This window comes from Oryx dammah, unplaced genomic scaffold, assembly GCF_014754425.2.
Source record: "Oryx dammah isolate SB20612 unplaced genomic scaffold, SCBI_Odam_1.1 HiC_scaffold_18, whole genome shotgun sequence".
In the NCBI taxonomy this organism is placed as follows: Eukaryota; Metazoa; Chordata; class Mammalia; order Artiodactyla; family Bovidae; genus Oryx; species Oryx dammah.
Genome location: NW_024070202.1, coordinates 55,998,674 through 56,014,722, shown reverse-complemented (window position 1 = coordinate 56,014,722; position 16,049 = coordinate 55,998,674). Strand labels below are relative to the sequence as shown.

The window sequence follows — 16,049 nt, the reverse complement described above, 5'->3', positions numbered from 1 at the left end:
CTCTTTATCATTATGAACTATTTCTATTTCTGCAAATGCCCTTCGTCTTCAAATCTGCATTGTCTGATATTAATATAATCATACCAGTTTTCTTATAATTAGTATTTGCATCCTTTCCCTATCCTTTCCCTTTAAGAATGTGCAGCATATTGTTGGATCTTGGTTTTCATCTAGTCAGTTGGTTCTCAATCAGGGGTGATTTTTTAAAATTAATTAATTAATTTTAATTGGAGGCTAATTACTTTACAATATTGTGGCAGTTTTTGCCATACATTCACATGAATCAGCCGTGGGTGTACATGTTCCCTAGTCCCAAACTCCTCTCCCACGTCCCTCTGGGACATCCCATTGCACTTCTGGGACATTGCATCCCATTGCACCTCTGGGACATCCCATTGTCCCAGTGCACTGGCTTTGAGTGCCCTGTTTTATGCATCAAACTTGGACTGGTCATCTATTTCACATACAGTAATATACATGTTTCAATGCTATTCTCTCATATCATTCCACTTTCACCTTCTCCCACAGAGTCCAAAAGTCTTTTCTTTATATCTGTGTCTCTTTGCTATCTTGTAAATAGAGTTGTCATTACCATCTTTCTAAATTCCATATATATATGTGTTAATATACTGTATTGGTGTTTTTCTTTCTGACTTTCTTCACTCTGTATAATAGGCTCCATTTTCATCCACCTCATTAGAACTGACTCAAATGCATTCTTTTTGATAGCTGAGTAATATTCCATTGTATTTATGTACCACATATTTCTTATCCATTTGTCTGCTGATGGACATCTAGGTTGCTTCCATGTCCTAGCTATTGTAAACAGTGCTACAATGAACACTGAGGTACATGTGTCTCTTTCAATTCTGGTTTCCTTGGTGTGTATGCCCAGCAGTGGGATTGCTGGGTCGTATGGCAGTTCTGTTTTCAGTTTTTAAGGGATCTCCACACTGTTCTCCATAGTGACTGTACTAGTTTGCATTCCCACCAACAGTGTAAGAGGGTTCCCTTTTCTCCATACACTCTCCAGCATTTATTGTGTGTAGACTTTTGATAGCAGCCATTCTGACCGGCGTGAGATGGTACCTCATTGTAGTTTTGATTTGCATTTCTTTGATAATGAGTGATGTTGAGCATCTTTTCATTTGTTTGTTAGCCATCTGTATGTCTTCTTTGGAGAAATGTCTGTTTAGTTCTTTGGGCCATTTTTTGATTGGGTCATTTATTTTTCTGGTATTGAGCTGCATGAGCTGCTTGTATATTTTTGAGATTAATTATTTTTCAGTTGCTTCATTTGCTATTATTTTCTCCCATTCTGAAGGCTGTCTTTTTGCCTTGCTTATAGTTTCCTTCATTGTACAAAAGCTTTTAAGTTTAATTAGGTACCATTTGTTTATTTTTGCTTTACCTCCATTATTCTGGGAGGTGGGGTCATAGAGGATCTTGCTGTGATTTATGTCAGAGTGTTTTGCCTATGTCTTCCTCTAGGAGTCTTATAGTTTTTGGTCTTGCATTTAGATCTTTAATCCATTTTGAGTTTTTTTTTTTTTTGGTGTATGGTGTTAGAAAGTGTTCTAGTTTCATTCTTAGTGGTGGTTGACCAGTTTTCCCAGCACACTTGTTAAAGAGATTGTCTTTTCTCCATTGTATATTTTTGCCTCCTTTGTCAAAGATAAAGTGTCCATAGGTGCATGGATTTATCTCTGGGCTTTCTATTTCGTTCCATTGATCTATATGTCTGTCTTTGTGCCAGTACCATACTGCCTTGATGACTGTAGCTTTGTAGTATAGTCTGAAGTCAGGCAGGTTGATTCCTCCAATTCCATTCTTCTTTCTCAAGATTGCTTTGACTAATTGAGTTTTTTTTATGTTTCCATACAAATTGTGAAATTATTTGTTCTAGTTCTGTGAAAAATACCATTGGTAGCTTGATAGGGATTGCATTGAATCTATAGATGGCTTTGTGTAGTATACTTATTTTCACTATATTGATTCTTCCAATTCATGAGCATGGTATATTTCTCCATCTATTTGTGTCATCTTTGATTTCTTTCATCAGTGTTTTATAGTTTTCTATACATATAGGTCTTTTGTTTCTTTAGGTAAATTTATTCCTAAGTATTTTATTCTTTTTGTCACAATGGTGAATCAGTGAATGGAATTGTTTCCTTAATTTCTCTTTTTGTTTTCTCATTGTTAGTGCATAGGAATGCAAGGAATTTCTGTGTATTAATTTTATATCCTGCAACTTAACTGTATTCATTGATTAGCTCTAGTAATTTTCTGGTGGTGACTTTAGGGTTTTCTATGTAGAGGATCATGTCATCTGCAAACAGTGAGAGTTTTACTTCTTTTCCAATCTGGATTCCTTTTATTTCTTTTTCTTCTCTGACTGCTGTGGCTAAAACTTCCAAAACTATTTTGAATAGTAGTGGTGAGAGGGGGCACCCTTGTCTTATTCCAGACTTTAGGGAAAATGTTTTCAATTTTTTGCCATTGAGGATAATGTTTGCTGTGGATTTAACATGTGTGGCTTTTATTATGTTGAGATATGTTCCTTCTATGCCTGCTTTCTGGAAGTTGTTTTTTTTTTTTTTTAATCATAAATGGGTGTTGAATTTTGTCAAATGCTTTCTTTGCATCTGTTGAGATAATCATACGGTTTTTATTTTTCAATTTGTTAATGTGTATCACATTGATTGATTTGCAAATATTGAAGAATTCTTCCATCCCTGGGATAAAGCCCACTTGGTCATGATGTATGATTTTTTAAATATGTTGTTGGATTCTGTTTGCTAGAATTTTGTTGAGGATTTTTGCATCTATGTTTATCAGTGATATTGGCCTGTAGTTTTCTTTTTTTGTGGTATCTTTAGTTTGGGTATTAGGGTGATGGTAGCCTCATAGAATGAGTTTGGCAGTTTTCCTTCCTCTGCAATTTTCTGGAAGGGTGTGAGTAGGATAGGTGTTAGCTCTTCTCTACATTTTTGGTAGAATTCACCTATGAAGCCAGCTGGTCCTGAGCTTTTGTTTGTTGGGAGATTTTTTAATTACAATTTCAATTTCTGTGCTTGTGATGGGTCAGTTAAGATTATCTATTTCTTCCTGGTTCAGTTTTGGAAGGTTATACTTTTCTAAGAATTCATCCAGTTCTTCCAATTTGTCCATTTTATTGGTATATAGTTGCTGATAGTAGTCACTTATGATCCTTTGTATTTCTGTGTTGTGATTTTTCCATTTTCATTTCTAATTTTGTTGATTTGATTCTTCTCCCTTTTTTTTTTGATGAGTCTGGCTAATTGTTTGTCTATTTTATTTATCTTCTCAAAGAACCAGCTTTTAGTTTTGTTGATTTTTGCTATAGTCTCCTTTGTTTCTTTTTCATTTATTTCTGCCCCAATTTTATGATTTCTTTCCTTCTACTAACCCTGAGAGTGAAAGTGATGTTGCTCAGTTGTGTCTAACTCTTTGTGACCCCATGGACTGTAGCCCACCAGGCTCCTCCATCCATGGAATTTTCCAGGCAAGAGTACTGGAGTGGATTGCCTTTTCCTTCTGCAGGGGATCTTCCTGACCCAGGGATTGAACCTGGGTCTCCTGCATTGCAGACAGATGCTTTACTGTCTGAGCCACCAGGGAACTAACCCTGGGGTTCTTCATTTCTTCATTTCCTAGTTGCTTTAGGTGTAAATTTAGGTTATTTATTTGATTTTTCTCTTGTTTCTTTAGGTAAGCTTGTATTGCTATGAACCTTCCTCAGCACTGCTTTTACTGTATCCATAGGTTTTGGGTTGTAGTTTCATTTTCATTTTCATTTGTTTCTATGCATATTTTGATTTCCTTTTTGATTTCTTACATGATTTGTTGTTTATTCAAAAGCATGTTGTTTAGCCTCCATATGTTTGTATTTTTAATAGTTTTTTTCCTGTAGTTGACATCTAATCTTACCACACTGTGATTAGAAAAGATGCTTGAAATGATTTCAATTTTTTTGAATTTACCAAAGCTAGATTTATGACTCTGGATGTGATCTATCCTGGAGAATGTTACATGTGCACTTGAGAAGAAGATGAAATTCATTGTTTTGGGGTGAAATGTAACATAGGTATCAATTAGGCCTAACTGGTCCATTGTATCATTTATCCGTGGTGTTTCCTTGCTAATTTTCTGTTTGGTGGATCTATCCATAGGTGTGAGTGGGGTATTAAAGTCTCCCACTATTATTTAAGATACTGTTAATTTCCCCTTTCATACTTGTTAGCATTTGCCTTATGCATTGAGGTGCTCCTATTTATTTGGGTGTATATATATTTATAATTGTTATATCTTCTTGGATTGATCCGTTGATCATTATGTAGTGTCCTTCTTTGTCTCTTTTCATGGTCTTTATTTCAAAGTCTATTTTATCTGATAAGAGTATTGCTACTCCTGCTTTCTTTTGGTCTCCATTTGCATGAAATATCTTTTTCTAGCCCTTCACTTTCAGTCTGTATGTGTCCCTTGGTTTGAGGTGGGTCTGTTGTAAACAGCATATACAGGGGTCGTGTTTTTGTATCCATTCAGCCAGTCTTTGTCTTTTGGTTGAGGCATTCAACCCATTTACATTTAAGGTAAATATTGATAAGTATGATCCCATTGCCATTTACTTTGGTGTTTTGGGTTCAATTTTGTAAACCTTTCTGTGTTTCATGTCTAGAGAAGATCCTTCAGCATTTATTGAAGAACTGGTTTGGTGGTGCTGAATTCTCTCAGCTTTTGCTTATCTGTAAAGGTTTTTATTTATCCTTCATATCTGAATGAGATCCTTGCTGGGGACTGTAATCTGGGTTGTAGGTTTTACCCTTTCATGACTTTAAGTATGTCCTGCCATTCCGTTCTGGCCTGAAGAGTTTTTATTGAAAGATCAGCTGTTACCCTTATGGGGAGCCCCTTGTGTGTTACTTGTTGCTTTTCCCTTGCTGCATTTAATATTTGCTCTTTGTGTTTGATATTTGTTAATTTGATTAATATGTGTTTTGGGGTGTTCTGCCTTGGGTTTATCCTGTTTGGGGCTCTCTGGGTTTCTTGAACTTAGGTAGCTATTTCCTTCCCCATTTTAGGGAAGTTTTCAGCTATTATCTCCTCAATTATTTTCTCATGCCCTTTCTTCTTCTGGGACACCTATGATTCGAATGTTGGGGTGTTTAACATTGTCAATCAGGGGTGATTTTGTCCCTCAGGGCACATTTGGAAATACCTGGAGAAAATTTTTGTTGTCACAACAGAAGGGAAAGGAATGGTGTTTCTGGTATCTAATGGGTAGAGGTCACAGATGCTGTTAAATATCCTGCAGTGAGCCTACTGCAACAAAGACTTATGTGGTCCAAAATGTTAACTGCTGAGCTTTCTCTAGTTGCAGTAAGCTGGGGCTACTCTTCATCGTGGCTTCTCATTGCAGAGCACTGACTCTCACCCAGAGGGTTTTAGTAGTTGTGGCACGTGAGCTCTAGAACACAGGCTCAGTAGTTGTGGCACAGGAATTGAACCAGTGTCCCCCGCATTGCAAGGTGGACTCAAGCACTGGACCACCAGGGAAACCCAAATCTCTTTTAATTGAAGCCATTAGTTTATTTACATTCAATATACTTATCAATGGGAAAGCCCTGGTGGCTCAGGGGTAAAGAATCCACCTATCAATGCAGGTTCCATTCCTGGGTTGGGAAGATCCCCTAGAGAAGGAAATGGCATTCCACTCCAATATTGTTGCCTGGAAAATCCCACAGACAGAGGAGCCTGGTGGGCTAGGGCTCTAGTCCATGGGGTCCCAAGGTCAGATAAAATTTAGCAACAATACTTTAGCAACAATACTTAACAACAATACTTATCAATAAGGTTCATTTTAAATTTGCTATCTCAGTAGTTGTTTTCTATTTTTCTTAATGGTTCTCTGTTCTTTTTTTCCTGCTTTCTTTAGAATCAAATATATGTGTGTGTGTGTGCACATAGATACATTTAGTATTTTATTTTATCTCTTCTATTGGCTTTTTAACATATACCTCATTTTAATACAATTATCCTCTTCAGTTCAGTTGCTCAGTCATGTCTGACTCTTTGTGACTCCATGAACTGCAGCACGCCAGGCCTCCCTGTATATCACCAACTCCTGGAGTCTACCCAAACCCATGTCCATCAATTTGATGATGCCATCCAACCATCTCATCCTCTGTCGTCCCCTTCTCTTCCTGCCCTCTCAATCTTTACCAGCATCAGAGTCTTTTCCAATGAGTCAGCTCTTCACATCAGGTGGCCAAAGTATTGGAGTTTCAGCTTCAACATCAGTCCTTCCAATGAACACCCAGGACTGATCTCCTTTAGGATGGAATGGTTGCATCTCCTTGCGATCCAAGAGACTCACAAGAATCTTCCCCAACACTACAGTTCAAAAGCATCAGTTCTTCAGCACTCAGCTTTCTTTATAGTCCAACTCTCACATCCATACATGACCACTGGGAAAACCATAGCCTTGACTAGACGGACCTTTGTTGGCAAAGTAATGCTGTGATTAATACTGTAATTAAAACTGCTTTTTAATATGCTATCTAGATTGGTCATAACTTTCCTTCCAAGGAGTAAGCATTTTTTAATTTCATGGCTGCAATCACCATATGCAGTGACTTTGGAGCCCAGAAAAATAAAGTTAGCCACTGTTTCCACCGTTTCCCCATCTATCTGCCATGAAGTGATGGGACCAGATGCCATGATCTTCGTTTTCTGAATGTTGAGCTTTAAGCAAACTTCTTCATTCTCCTCTTTCACTTTCATCAAGAGGCTCTTTAGCTCCTCTTCACTTTCTGCTATAAGAGTGGTGTCATCTGCATATCTGAGGTTGTTGATATTTCTCCCAGCAGTCTTGATTCCAGCATGTGCTTCCTCCAGCCCAGTATTTCTCATGATGTACTCTGCATATAAGTTAAATAAGCAGGGTGACAATATACAGCCTTGACGTACTCCTTTTCCGATTTGGAACCAGTCTGTTGTTCCATGTCCAGTTCTAACTGTTGTTTCCAGACTTGCAGGAAGGTTTCTCAAGAGGCAGGTCAGGTGGTCTGGTATTCCCATCTCTTTCAGAATTTTCCACAGTTTGTTGTGATCCACACAGTCAAAGTCTTTGGCATAGGCAATAAAGCAGAAATAGATGTTTTTCTGGAACTCTCTTGCTTTTTCGATGATCCAGAGGATGTTGGCAATTTGATCTCTGGTTCCTCTGCCTTTTCTAAAACCAGCTTGAACATCAGGGAGTTCACCGTTCACGTATTGCTGAAGCCTGGCTTGGAGAATTTTGAGCATTACTTTACTAGCATGTGAGATGAGTGCAATTGTGCAGTAGTTTGAGCATTCTTTGGCGTTGGCTTTCTTTGGGATTAGAATGAAAACTGACCCTTTCCAGTCCTTTGGCCACTGCTGAGTTTTCCATATTTGCTGGCAGGTTGAGTGCAGCACTGTCACAGCATCATCTTTCAGGATTTGAAATAGCTCCACTGGAATTCCATCACCTCCACTAGCTTTGTTCATAGGGATGCTTCCTAAGGCCCACTTGACTTCACATTCCAGGATGTCTGGCTCTAGGTGAGTGATCACACCATCGTGATTGTCTGGGTCGTGAAGCTCTCTTTTGTACAGTTCTTCTGTGTATTCTTGCCATGTTTGCAACTTCCTTTAATGGGAGAATCTGCTCCCATCATCTTAAAAATATTTTCATATTTGATAAATCCTTATGTAACCGATCTCCCATCATCATCTCTCTCAGTCCCTGGTGTGGATGCCCTCCTTAGTCTATGCCACATCTGTCCTCTTTGTGGTTCCTGCTATACATTCTGACACCTCCTGCTAGGGACTGACCCCCACCCCCCAAGTGCCATCCAGTGATTTAAAATTTTCTGGTACATTTATTAGTAGTCCTAGAATCATCTATTTGGCTTGAAAATTCATGCGTGTTAGTAATCTACAAGTCTGTCTTGACTGCTTACTCTTGATAAAGGGTCCAGTTCCTTCCCTCTTTTAGTCTGTATTATGTATATAAGAACAGTGTAAAGTGTAATTGGTGTCTGTGCAGACATAGCATGCCTTTCACTCTAGGTTCTGCCTGCAATGCAGGATACCCTGGTTTGATTCCTGGGTCAGGAAGATATCCACTGAAGAGAAGGGATAGGCTACCCACTCCAGTATTCTTGGGCTTCCCTTATGGCTCAGCTGGTAAAGAATCCACCTGCAACGTGGGAGACCTGGGTTGGGAAGATCCCCTGGAGAAGAGAACGGCTACCTACTCCAGTATTCTGGCCTGCAGAATCCCATGGACTGTATAGTCTATAGGATCACAAAGATTCTAGGTGGTTAGTGTGAAGGTCTTACCCTTAATCCCCTTAATTACCCAGAATCCCCCACAAATTGAACTGAGTCAGAGCTGAGCCAAAGGTTTAATTAGATTGAGTTCACCTTCAGTTAGTCTAGTTCATAAACTCCCAAGCCTCATCTACTGAGATAGCCAGTGATTTCATCTTTTTAGTGTTTGAACTAAAAAGTGTTTAAAAGTAAGTCCATTTTACATAGTTTGCATTCAAATTTGTTCCATCCGTGGCAATTAAGTGTGATGGGCAAAGCTGCATGAATTCTTTTCACTTACAAGGCCCTCCTCCACTGCCACTTCCTTGACAAAATTCCAGGGAAAGGGGGAAGAATTATGCAAGCAGTTACTGCCCTTGCAGACCCATCTCACAAGCCCATAATGTTGTCAAGTTTGGCTGGTTTCCTCTTTCCTGCAAAATCTCCCAGTCCATGGCAGCTCCAATTCTAACACATACCATTAAGATGTGGGGAATAGGGGGAATCTAAAGCTGAGCACCAAAGAATTGATGCTTTTGAACTGTGGTGTTGGAGAAGACTCAAGAGTCCCTTGGAATGCAAGGAGATCCAACCAGTCCATCCTAAAGATCAGTCCTGGGTGTTCTTTGGAAGGAATGATGCTAAAGCTGAAACTCCAATACTTTGGCCACCTCATGCGAAGAGTTGACTCATTGGAAAAGACTCTGATGCTGGGAGGGGATGACAGAGGATGAGATGGCTGGATGGCATCACTGACTGGATGGACATGAGTTTGGGTAAACTCCGGCAGTTGGTGATGGACAGGGAGGCCTGGCGTGCTGCAATTCATGGGGTCGCAGAGTCACATATGACTGAGTGACTGAACTGAGCTGATTGCCAGACCAGAGATTTCAGCACACCTCCAGAAGACAGAATGGATACAAGAGTATGAACTGGGTGGCAGAGGAAAGCAAACAGTAGCCTAGCAGCCTGGTAAAATATGCCCCTGGGGAGGTGTGTCTGAGCAGCCGAGTACAACTCCAAAAAGGCTTCAGCATCAGAGACTGCTGGAAAATTAAGGAAGAAGCTGAGAAATGAAGTTGGTATTAGAATAATTAATAACAAGGTCTTTATATCAACTAATTTTTAGTTGCTGATCTTCCTTATACTTACATTCTTATAGTGGTGATGGTGTGGTTGCTAAGTTGTGTCCAACTCCTGTGATCCCATGGAGTGGAGCCTGGCAGGCTCCTCTGTCCATGCGATTTCCTAGGCAAGAATACTGGATTTGGGTTACCATTTCCTTCTTCAGGGGATCTTCCTGACCCAGGGATCAAACCCATGTCTCCTGCCTTGCAGGCAGGTTCTTTACTGCTGAACCACAGGGAAAGCCCTATGTGCTTATAGCCAGGTGTTTACCCCCTTGACAAAATAGGCAAACAGTTCTCCAAGGGCATGTAGATATTTATACCTGAGTAAAACCTTGTTTGGGTATGTGAGAGTCCCACAGTATAAAATCTGGCTTAAAGCTCAGTTTGAGATGCAGTTTCTTAGCCAGCCATAGCTGTGTCATTTGGGGAGAGTTACTTAAGTTCACTTCCTCAGCTTCCTTTTATTCATAAAAGTATATCCATCATAAAAAGTGGTTGTAAGAATTTAATAAAATCATGTATACAGAAGTGCTTAGCACAGTGACTAGAACATAATAAACATTCAATAGATGACAGCCATTGACATTTATATTGTTACTGATGAATTAGTTGTTTTACGTGGAAAGGGGGAAAAGAAGCCAGAGGTTAGGTTTTGGAAAAAATATAGCAGTATCTCTTCTAATTAGGTAGGAGAGAAATACGTGAGAATGTGTATGAATGCATGTGGATGTATAACAGATTTCAAATCAAAATCCCCACCCCACTTTCCTCACCAATACCTGTGTAGAACAAGAAATCAATATGCATTAGGATTCCAAAGAACCTAGAAATACCTATTTTAAAACTGCATTAAGATGGTACCCACCTGAAATTCCATCAGTATTCAAACAAAATTATTTATTTAGAGAAAATCCACTGTGTTGTTTGCGTTTCCAAGATATAACAAAGGATTTTTTAAAATATTCTGTATAGAATATCATTAACATTGAAAGTTGTGCTCAAAGAACCTAGTGCAAGATTAAAACTGCTTTCAAGTCTTGTGATTTACACTAAGAATTAATCAAATATTGCTCAATATGTTGGTATGTTTTAATATAAAAATATTTTTAATTCACATGGAGTAAACATTGCATAAGGAGATATGCCATGTTCCTTACTTACCCTGCCACACCGATTTAAAACTGACCAAGAGTTCTAGGTCCAGACCAAACAGCAACAACAAAAGTTTACTAAACTTGTCCACTTGCTCTCAATTAAGTTCACAGTTAAAAAAAAATAATATTGTGAAGTCATTACACAAGATGACTGGCCAATTCAATTTTTAAATCAATCAAAAGGGTTTTTACATATTAATATTAAAAAAGCTTTGCAGTCAGCCTACAGTGTTCAGTTTTGAATCAGCTTTGGTCTAAGTAATAGTTCCTAAAAAACATAAATGTAAACGTTTATCAACAAAATAGCTGCTCAAAATAATCGCTGGTTAAATTTCACTTTCATACTTTATGAAATGTAACTATTGTGGATATGCCAAAGATGAGATGATTTTAGTTTTCTTAGCTTGTCATGAAACTGCTTATGTTCAGAGGCCCATTTTTTTTTTCCTGATTTTACAATCTAATAGTTACTGACAGGCACAGGCAAATGCTTTCTTTGTTCATCAGACTGTCTTCTAATAATTTCCATTTGTGATAAATCTCCAATCTGTCTCCTGGAGGACATGATGAAAAGGGACTCAACCTTGAAAGAGCTACTTTTTGGTGATAATCAGGTATGTTTTCAATCAAACCTATCTTAAAGTTTTTCCTTCATTAATCTGATCCTTATTGCTCTTTAACTACAAATGTGATATTTGTTTTCCTTTCACTGATGCTGTAATTGTCTTTGGTAACTGTTAACAATGAGGATCTTGAAATAATACCCACTTAAAGTAAAACTGTTAAGAAAATGTAATAATTTACAATTGGATTATTCCAATTCCTCCTTATGAATCTAAATTCATTCACTCAGTTAAACATATTTTTAAAATACCTCCTATAATATGCAAGGCACTCTTCTGGGTAACTATATGAGAAATATCAAGACGTGTAAGCCTTTGCTTGAAGAGATGACAGTCTAGTATCTTCCAATACAGATGTTAAAAAGTGCTCACAGATTTAACTCCTTTGAGCATTTACTATCAAATATACTTAATCACATGCTTAAAATTAAGCCATTTTCTTATGACATATATAATATTAACACATCACCTGTGGAAAGGTAATGTAGAACACTGCCTTGAAAGAGATTAGGCTCTAAATGTGAAAGAATACCTATAAAAAATGCAGTACCCCAAACAGTAAACATATTTAAGCCAAAAGTTACAAACAAAATGTATAGTTACAAATAGACTTTAATGAAAATTCTAGTTCAAAAAAATTCTACCCACCAATGCATTAAATATAAATGCATTTTAATTAGTAATGTAGCTTTTAAAAAGTGTATAACTTATGAAAACACTGTTCATAAAAATTGTTTCCTGAAAAAGGTCTTTTCTCTAGAATTTTATATTAAGAAGAGGGAGAGAGAAAGCTATACAAAAAAAGATAAATCCAAATGTCCCAGAAGAATTTAGTCAGAGCAAATTAAAACAAATTTTGAATGAAATTTTTTTTTTTAAAGATGTTTTTAGACTTTTTTGTGTAGTTTTTAACAAGGTACTACACAAGGAAACAAGTCAATAGTATGTTGAAAAACATCTCCACATTATCTATTTCTTTTAGTGGCATGGTAAAATTTTGCCCTTTCATAATTTCTATCACTTTAACTCCTTCCTAAATATACGATATAAAAAACAGAGGCCACAAGAAAATTAGTCTCATTGTCACATCTGTCTTTGAATCCTAAGGTAAAAGTAAGCAATTATCTTTCCTGTAATTTTCCTTCTCCAAACTGTCACTTTGTTTCATCAAAGTTAGTAAGTAGGCTCAAATCGCATTTTTAGCTCAGAGCTTTTTCAGTTGTACTTTATAGAAAATATATATCAAAGCATTAGCTTTGTGGCTGTAAAAATGTCTGCTACCTTTTGAATGTCACTTTTAGCAAAATCTTAGTTTCACTTTATAAAGAATGCAGGATATAATTTTATATTTGGCTTTCTCAGAGTAAAGGGATATGCTTTAGTTAAAGCTCATTTGCTCAACACTGGCTCAGAATTTAAAAGGTGGTTTTACTTAGCGTTGATTCAACTTTTGTAGCTGTAAGCTCATGATTTTAACACTTGGCTTGTCTGCTAGTCTATTTCTGGGTAGTAGTGAAACACTATACTATTTCATTTGGATGATGGTATAAATATATAACCAAATATTAGAAAATTTCAAATTTACCTACTAACCATAAACTCTAATAAATACTTGCATGTTTTTTGACTAACCCTTTTAATATACTAAAATATTCAATAACTACTGTTTGCTAATTATGTGAAAAATTAATTTTTGACAAAATTTTATTCATAGCATTAGGAAAATCATACTCAAAACACAGAAATAATCAGACTATATAACAACACTGCATAGATAGTGGTATACAAGTTCCCTGATGCTAAGTGACTTCTTCCTAACTAGAACTGCTATTTTCAAGTCACAAGTAGAAAATGGTAGAGGCATTATTTCCTCTCTCTGAGGTTGGAAAAAATGGCTTTTATGGTGAGAAATTACACTGTTAAACAGCAAAGATTAGAGTATCCTCCAATTTAAATCTATTCCCTTCGTGTTATTTCTCAGAGATGAAAACAGAATGTTAGGATTATTAGAAAGGAATAGGAGGTAAATTACCTTTTAGGAGATAGCCTGATCCATGCCTGCTTTACTTGGGTAAAACACTGAAGTTTTTAAAATTACAACCACACCATTATGCTTAACTGAAATTACCAGTATGAATACTTTTTTACATAATACATTACAGGTATACAAGAAAAAAAAATGACTCTGTTTCCAATCCTTTGACCTCAAGTAGAAAAGTGTTACCACTAATGGGGATCTGAAAAATTGTTTTCATGACAGAGCATTAACTCTACAGAGATCAAAACCATTTCTTAATACTGAAAATAGCCTAAATCAATGACAAATGGCTACATTTCTTTCATAAAATTACATTTTGAAAGGGAAGAAAATTTATTTGGGAGGAATTTGTAGCTGAAAACATTTTTATTAAGAAAACATTGTTACCCTGAGAAAGACTCTTAAAATTGCCAGTGCTTTCAGAGGCTCCCAGCAAGGCATGAAGGAGCAAGTTGTAGGCTCTAGTTTCTTACAGTTACCTATATGAAGAATGTTTTTACCTAAACAGTGCTTTGGGCTTCTCTGCGATACTGGTAACAGGTCACAGCCAAGTGTCTAAATGTGACGTACGATAAGCAAATTTTACATATTCCTTTTAAGCAGACTTCTTCCTTTTCCCTTTTCTGAGAGTGAGTCTGAAATTCAACTGGTTTTGGACTCAAACCTATTGTTCACAAAAATAATCTTCTGTAAGCAAACTGGTAGTTTTCTTATAACAGTAAACAAATTGTCTGGTTTACATTCTCTAATCTATGCCTAGAAAATAAGGCATTGATAATTCTTCATTGGCCACTGCAGGGCAGAGACAGGTCTTCTTTCTAATCAGAGGCATATGCAAACATTCCTCAAAGTGCATTGTTATTATTTTTTAACATCTCTTATGCATTGACAAAGTCAACATTTTGACTTCCTATATACTTTTAGTATAAAATGCTTACTCCCAACTCCTTACACATACCATAATTACTTGAGAAAAGACAAAATAAGATCAGCTACAGAAGTAGCAAGATATTTGTTACAAATAAAAATACAATATACAAAAAATGGCAAGTTAGTGATAAATGGTAGAATAAACTCTCAATAATATTCCAGTTTGGGTTCCAAATTAAGATTTGACGAGTTTGAAGCCTTGTCCTGTATCCAGCACAGCAGGAAGAAACCAACTCATTTTTAATCTTTTCAAGCACCTGAAGCAAGTCTTGCAGATCCAAAAAAGGTTCAGACCACACAACCAATTTGCCAAATGCACTAGTGGGTATGTAATACGAGGAAAGTATAGCATCCAGTGCTTGGCCACATCGCTTCCTGTTGGCAGGTGTAGTGTGTAGTCACTCCACCGTTTTGACACGCCATATACTGCTTTCACTCTGCGTCCCTTTTCAGTCCAGCAGATGTTATTAGTGGTGTTGCAGTTATATTCTACCCAGTCTTTTGTGAAGTCACCCAGCTGAGGTGGGTCAGCTTCTTCGATATCTATTGTCTTTGTCATCTCTGCTCCTTGCACTGCAATATACTGGTCGTTGATTTTTCTTACTTCTTTCACCCAAGGAGTTGAATTCTCACTGTCTAGTATGATAATAAGTCGGGAACAGAAGGAACCATTCTTTTCTCGCCACCATTCTAAAAGTGTGTCAAGGCGCAATATGTCACCACCTGTGAACAAAACAAAGTTCAGTAGAGCAAGAATTTAAGTGTCTTACTAACAATACTCTTTTGTCTTGAGTGTACTGTCTTTAAGTTTTTAAAGTTAAATATGTAAGAAAAAAGAGGGTGCCTTCTTTTCAAAGTATCTTTTCAGAAGAATTTTCAGAAACAGAAAATAGACTTTCAAGTAAAAACCAAACCAAAAAAACTAAAAAATCCAATCATCCTGTTTTAAAATGCTATGATAAAATAAGAAAATTATTTAATAAAGGTAAATTTGGTAAAAAGAAATTATACAGCAAAGCTAATATTCTACATTGGGCAGCAAATTATGATTTGTGGTCATATCTATCCTGCCGCATGGCCTGAGAGGTTAAGAACTGATTTTACATTTTTAAATAGTGTAAAAAAATTTTTTGAGAAGTTTGTGATGTAAAAATTACAGGAAATTTAAATTTCATGTTTCTATAAATGTCTATGACTGCTTTTATTCTACAAAAAGCTAAGTATAGTTGCAAGAGGGACTTTATGGCCTATCAAGTCAAAAATACCTGATCCTTACAGAAAAAGTTTGCTTACCCCTGTTCTACATCTCTGATAAATTGTTAACTTATCCTCATATGTGGGTACCTACTAGATAAAAACACTCACCCTCCTAGGAACAAGAGTTTGGAATTGGTTTATTTTTAAAATCAATTTTATACCTCAAAATAACAAAGGATTAAAAAAAAACATATACCAGAAATTTCTAAGGTAAAAATATTTCTGACCTAGAAAGCTGTCTTACAGCTAGCTACTCATTACACATTTTGTTCATATTGTATGGGTTTTTTTTTTTTGCATTAAAATTTTAAATATACTGTATTAAAATTTGATCATTTAATTTTTAGTACTCCATTAAATTTTGTGCCCCAGGCATCTGCCGTTCTCACCTCACTCTAGTTCTGGCTCTGTCTCAAATGGTATACTAATCCAATCCTTCCAATTCTAGCAATTTATCCTAAGAAAGGGCAGGGATGTGGACAAAAATCACATATAAAGATCATCTTCCCACTGCTACCTCAGACAGTGTAAAATCTGAAACAACTGAGGGAAAGGA

General features: G+C 36.7%; 1 protein-coding gene across 1 annotated transcript in view; it reads right to left on the bottom strand.

Annotated features, from left to right (window-relative positions):
* Positions 1 to 10,061: 10,061 nt before the first annotated feature.
* TMEM168 (transmembrane protein 168) overlaps positions 10,062 to 16,049 on the bottom strand; it is a 46,648-nt gene continuing 40,660 nt past the window's right edge. Inside the window, exon 5 of the mRNA XM_040260157.1 lies at positions 10,062 to 14,959. Within this exon, the coding sequence (XP_040116091.1) occupies positions 14,412 to 14,959 (548 nt within the window). The 3' untranslated portion in view covers positions 10,062 to 14,411. The remainder of the gene's footprint in view (positions 14,960 to 16,049) is intronic.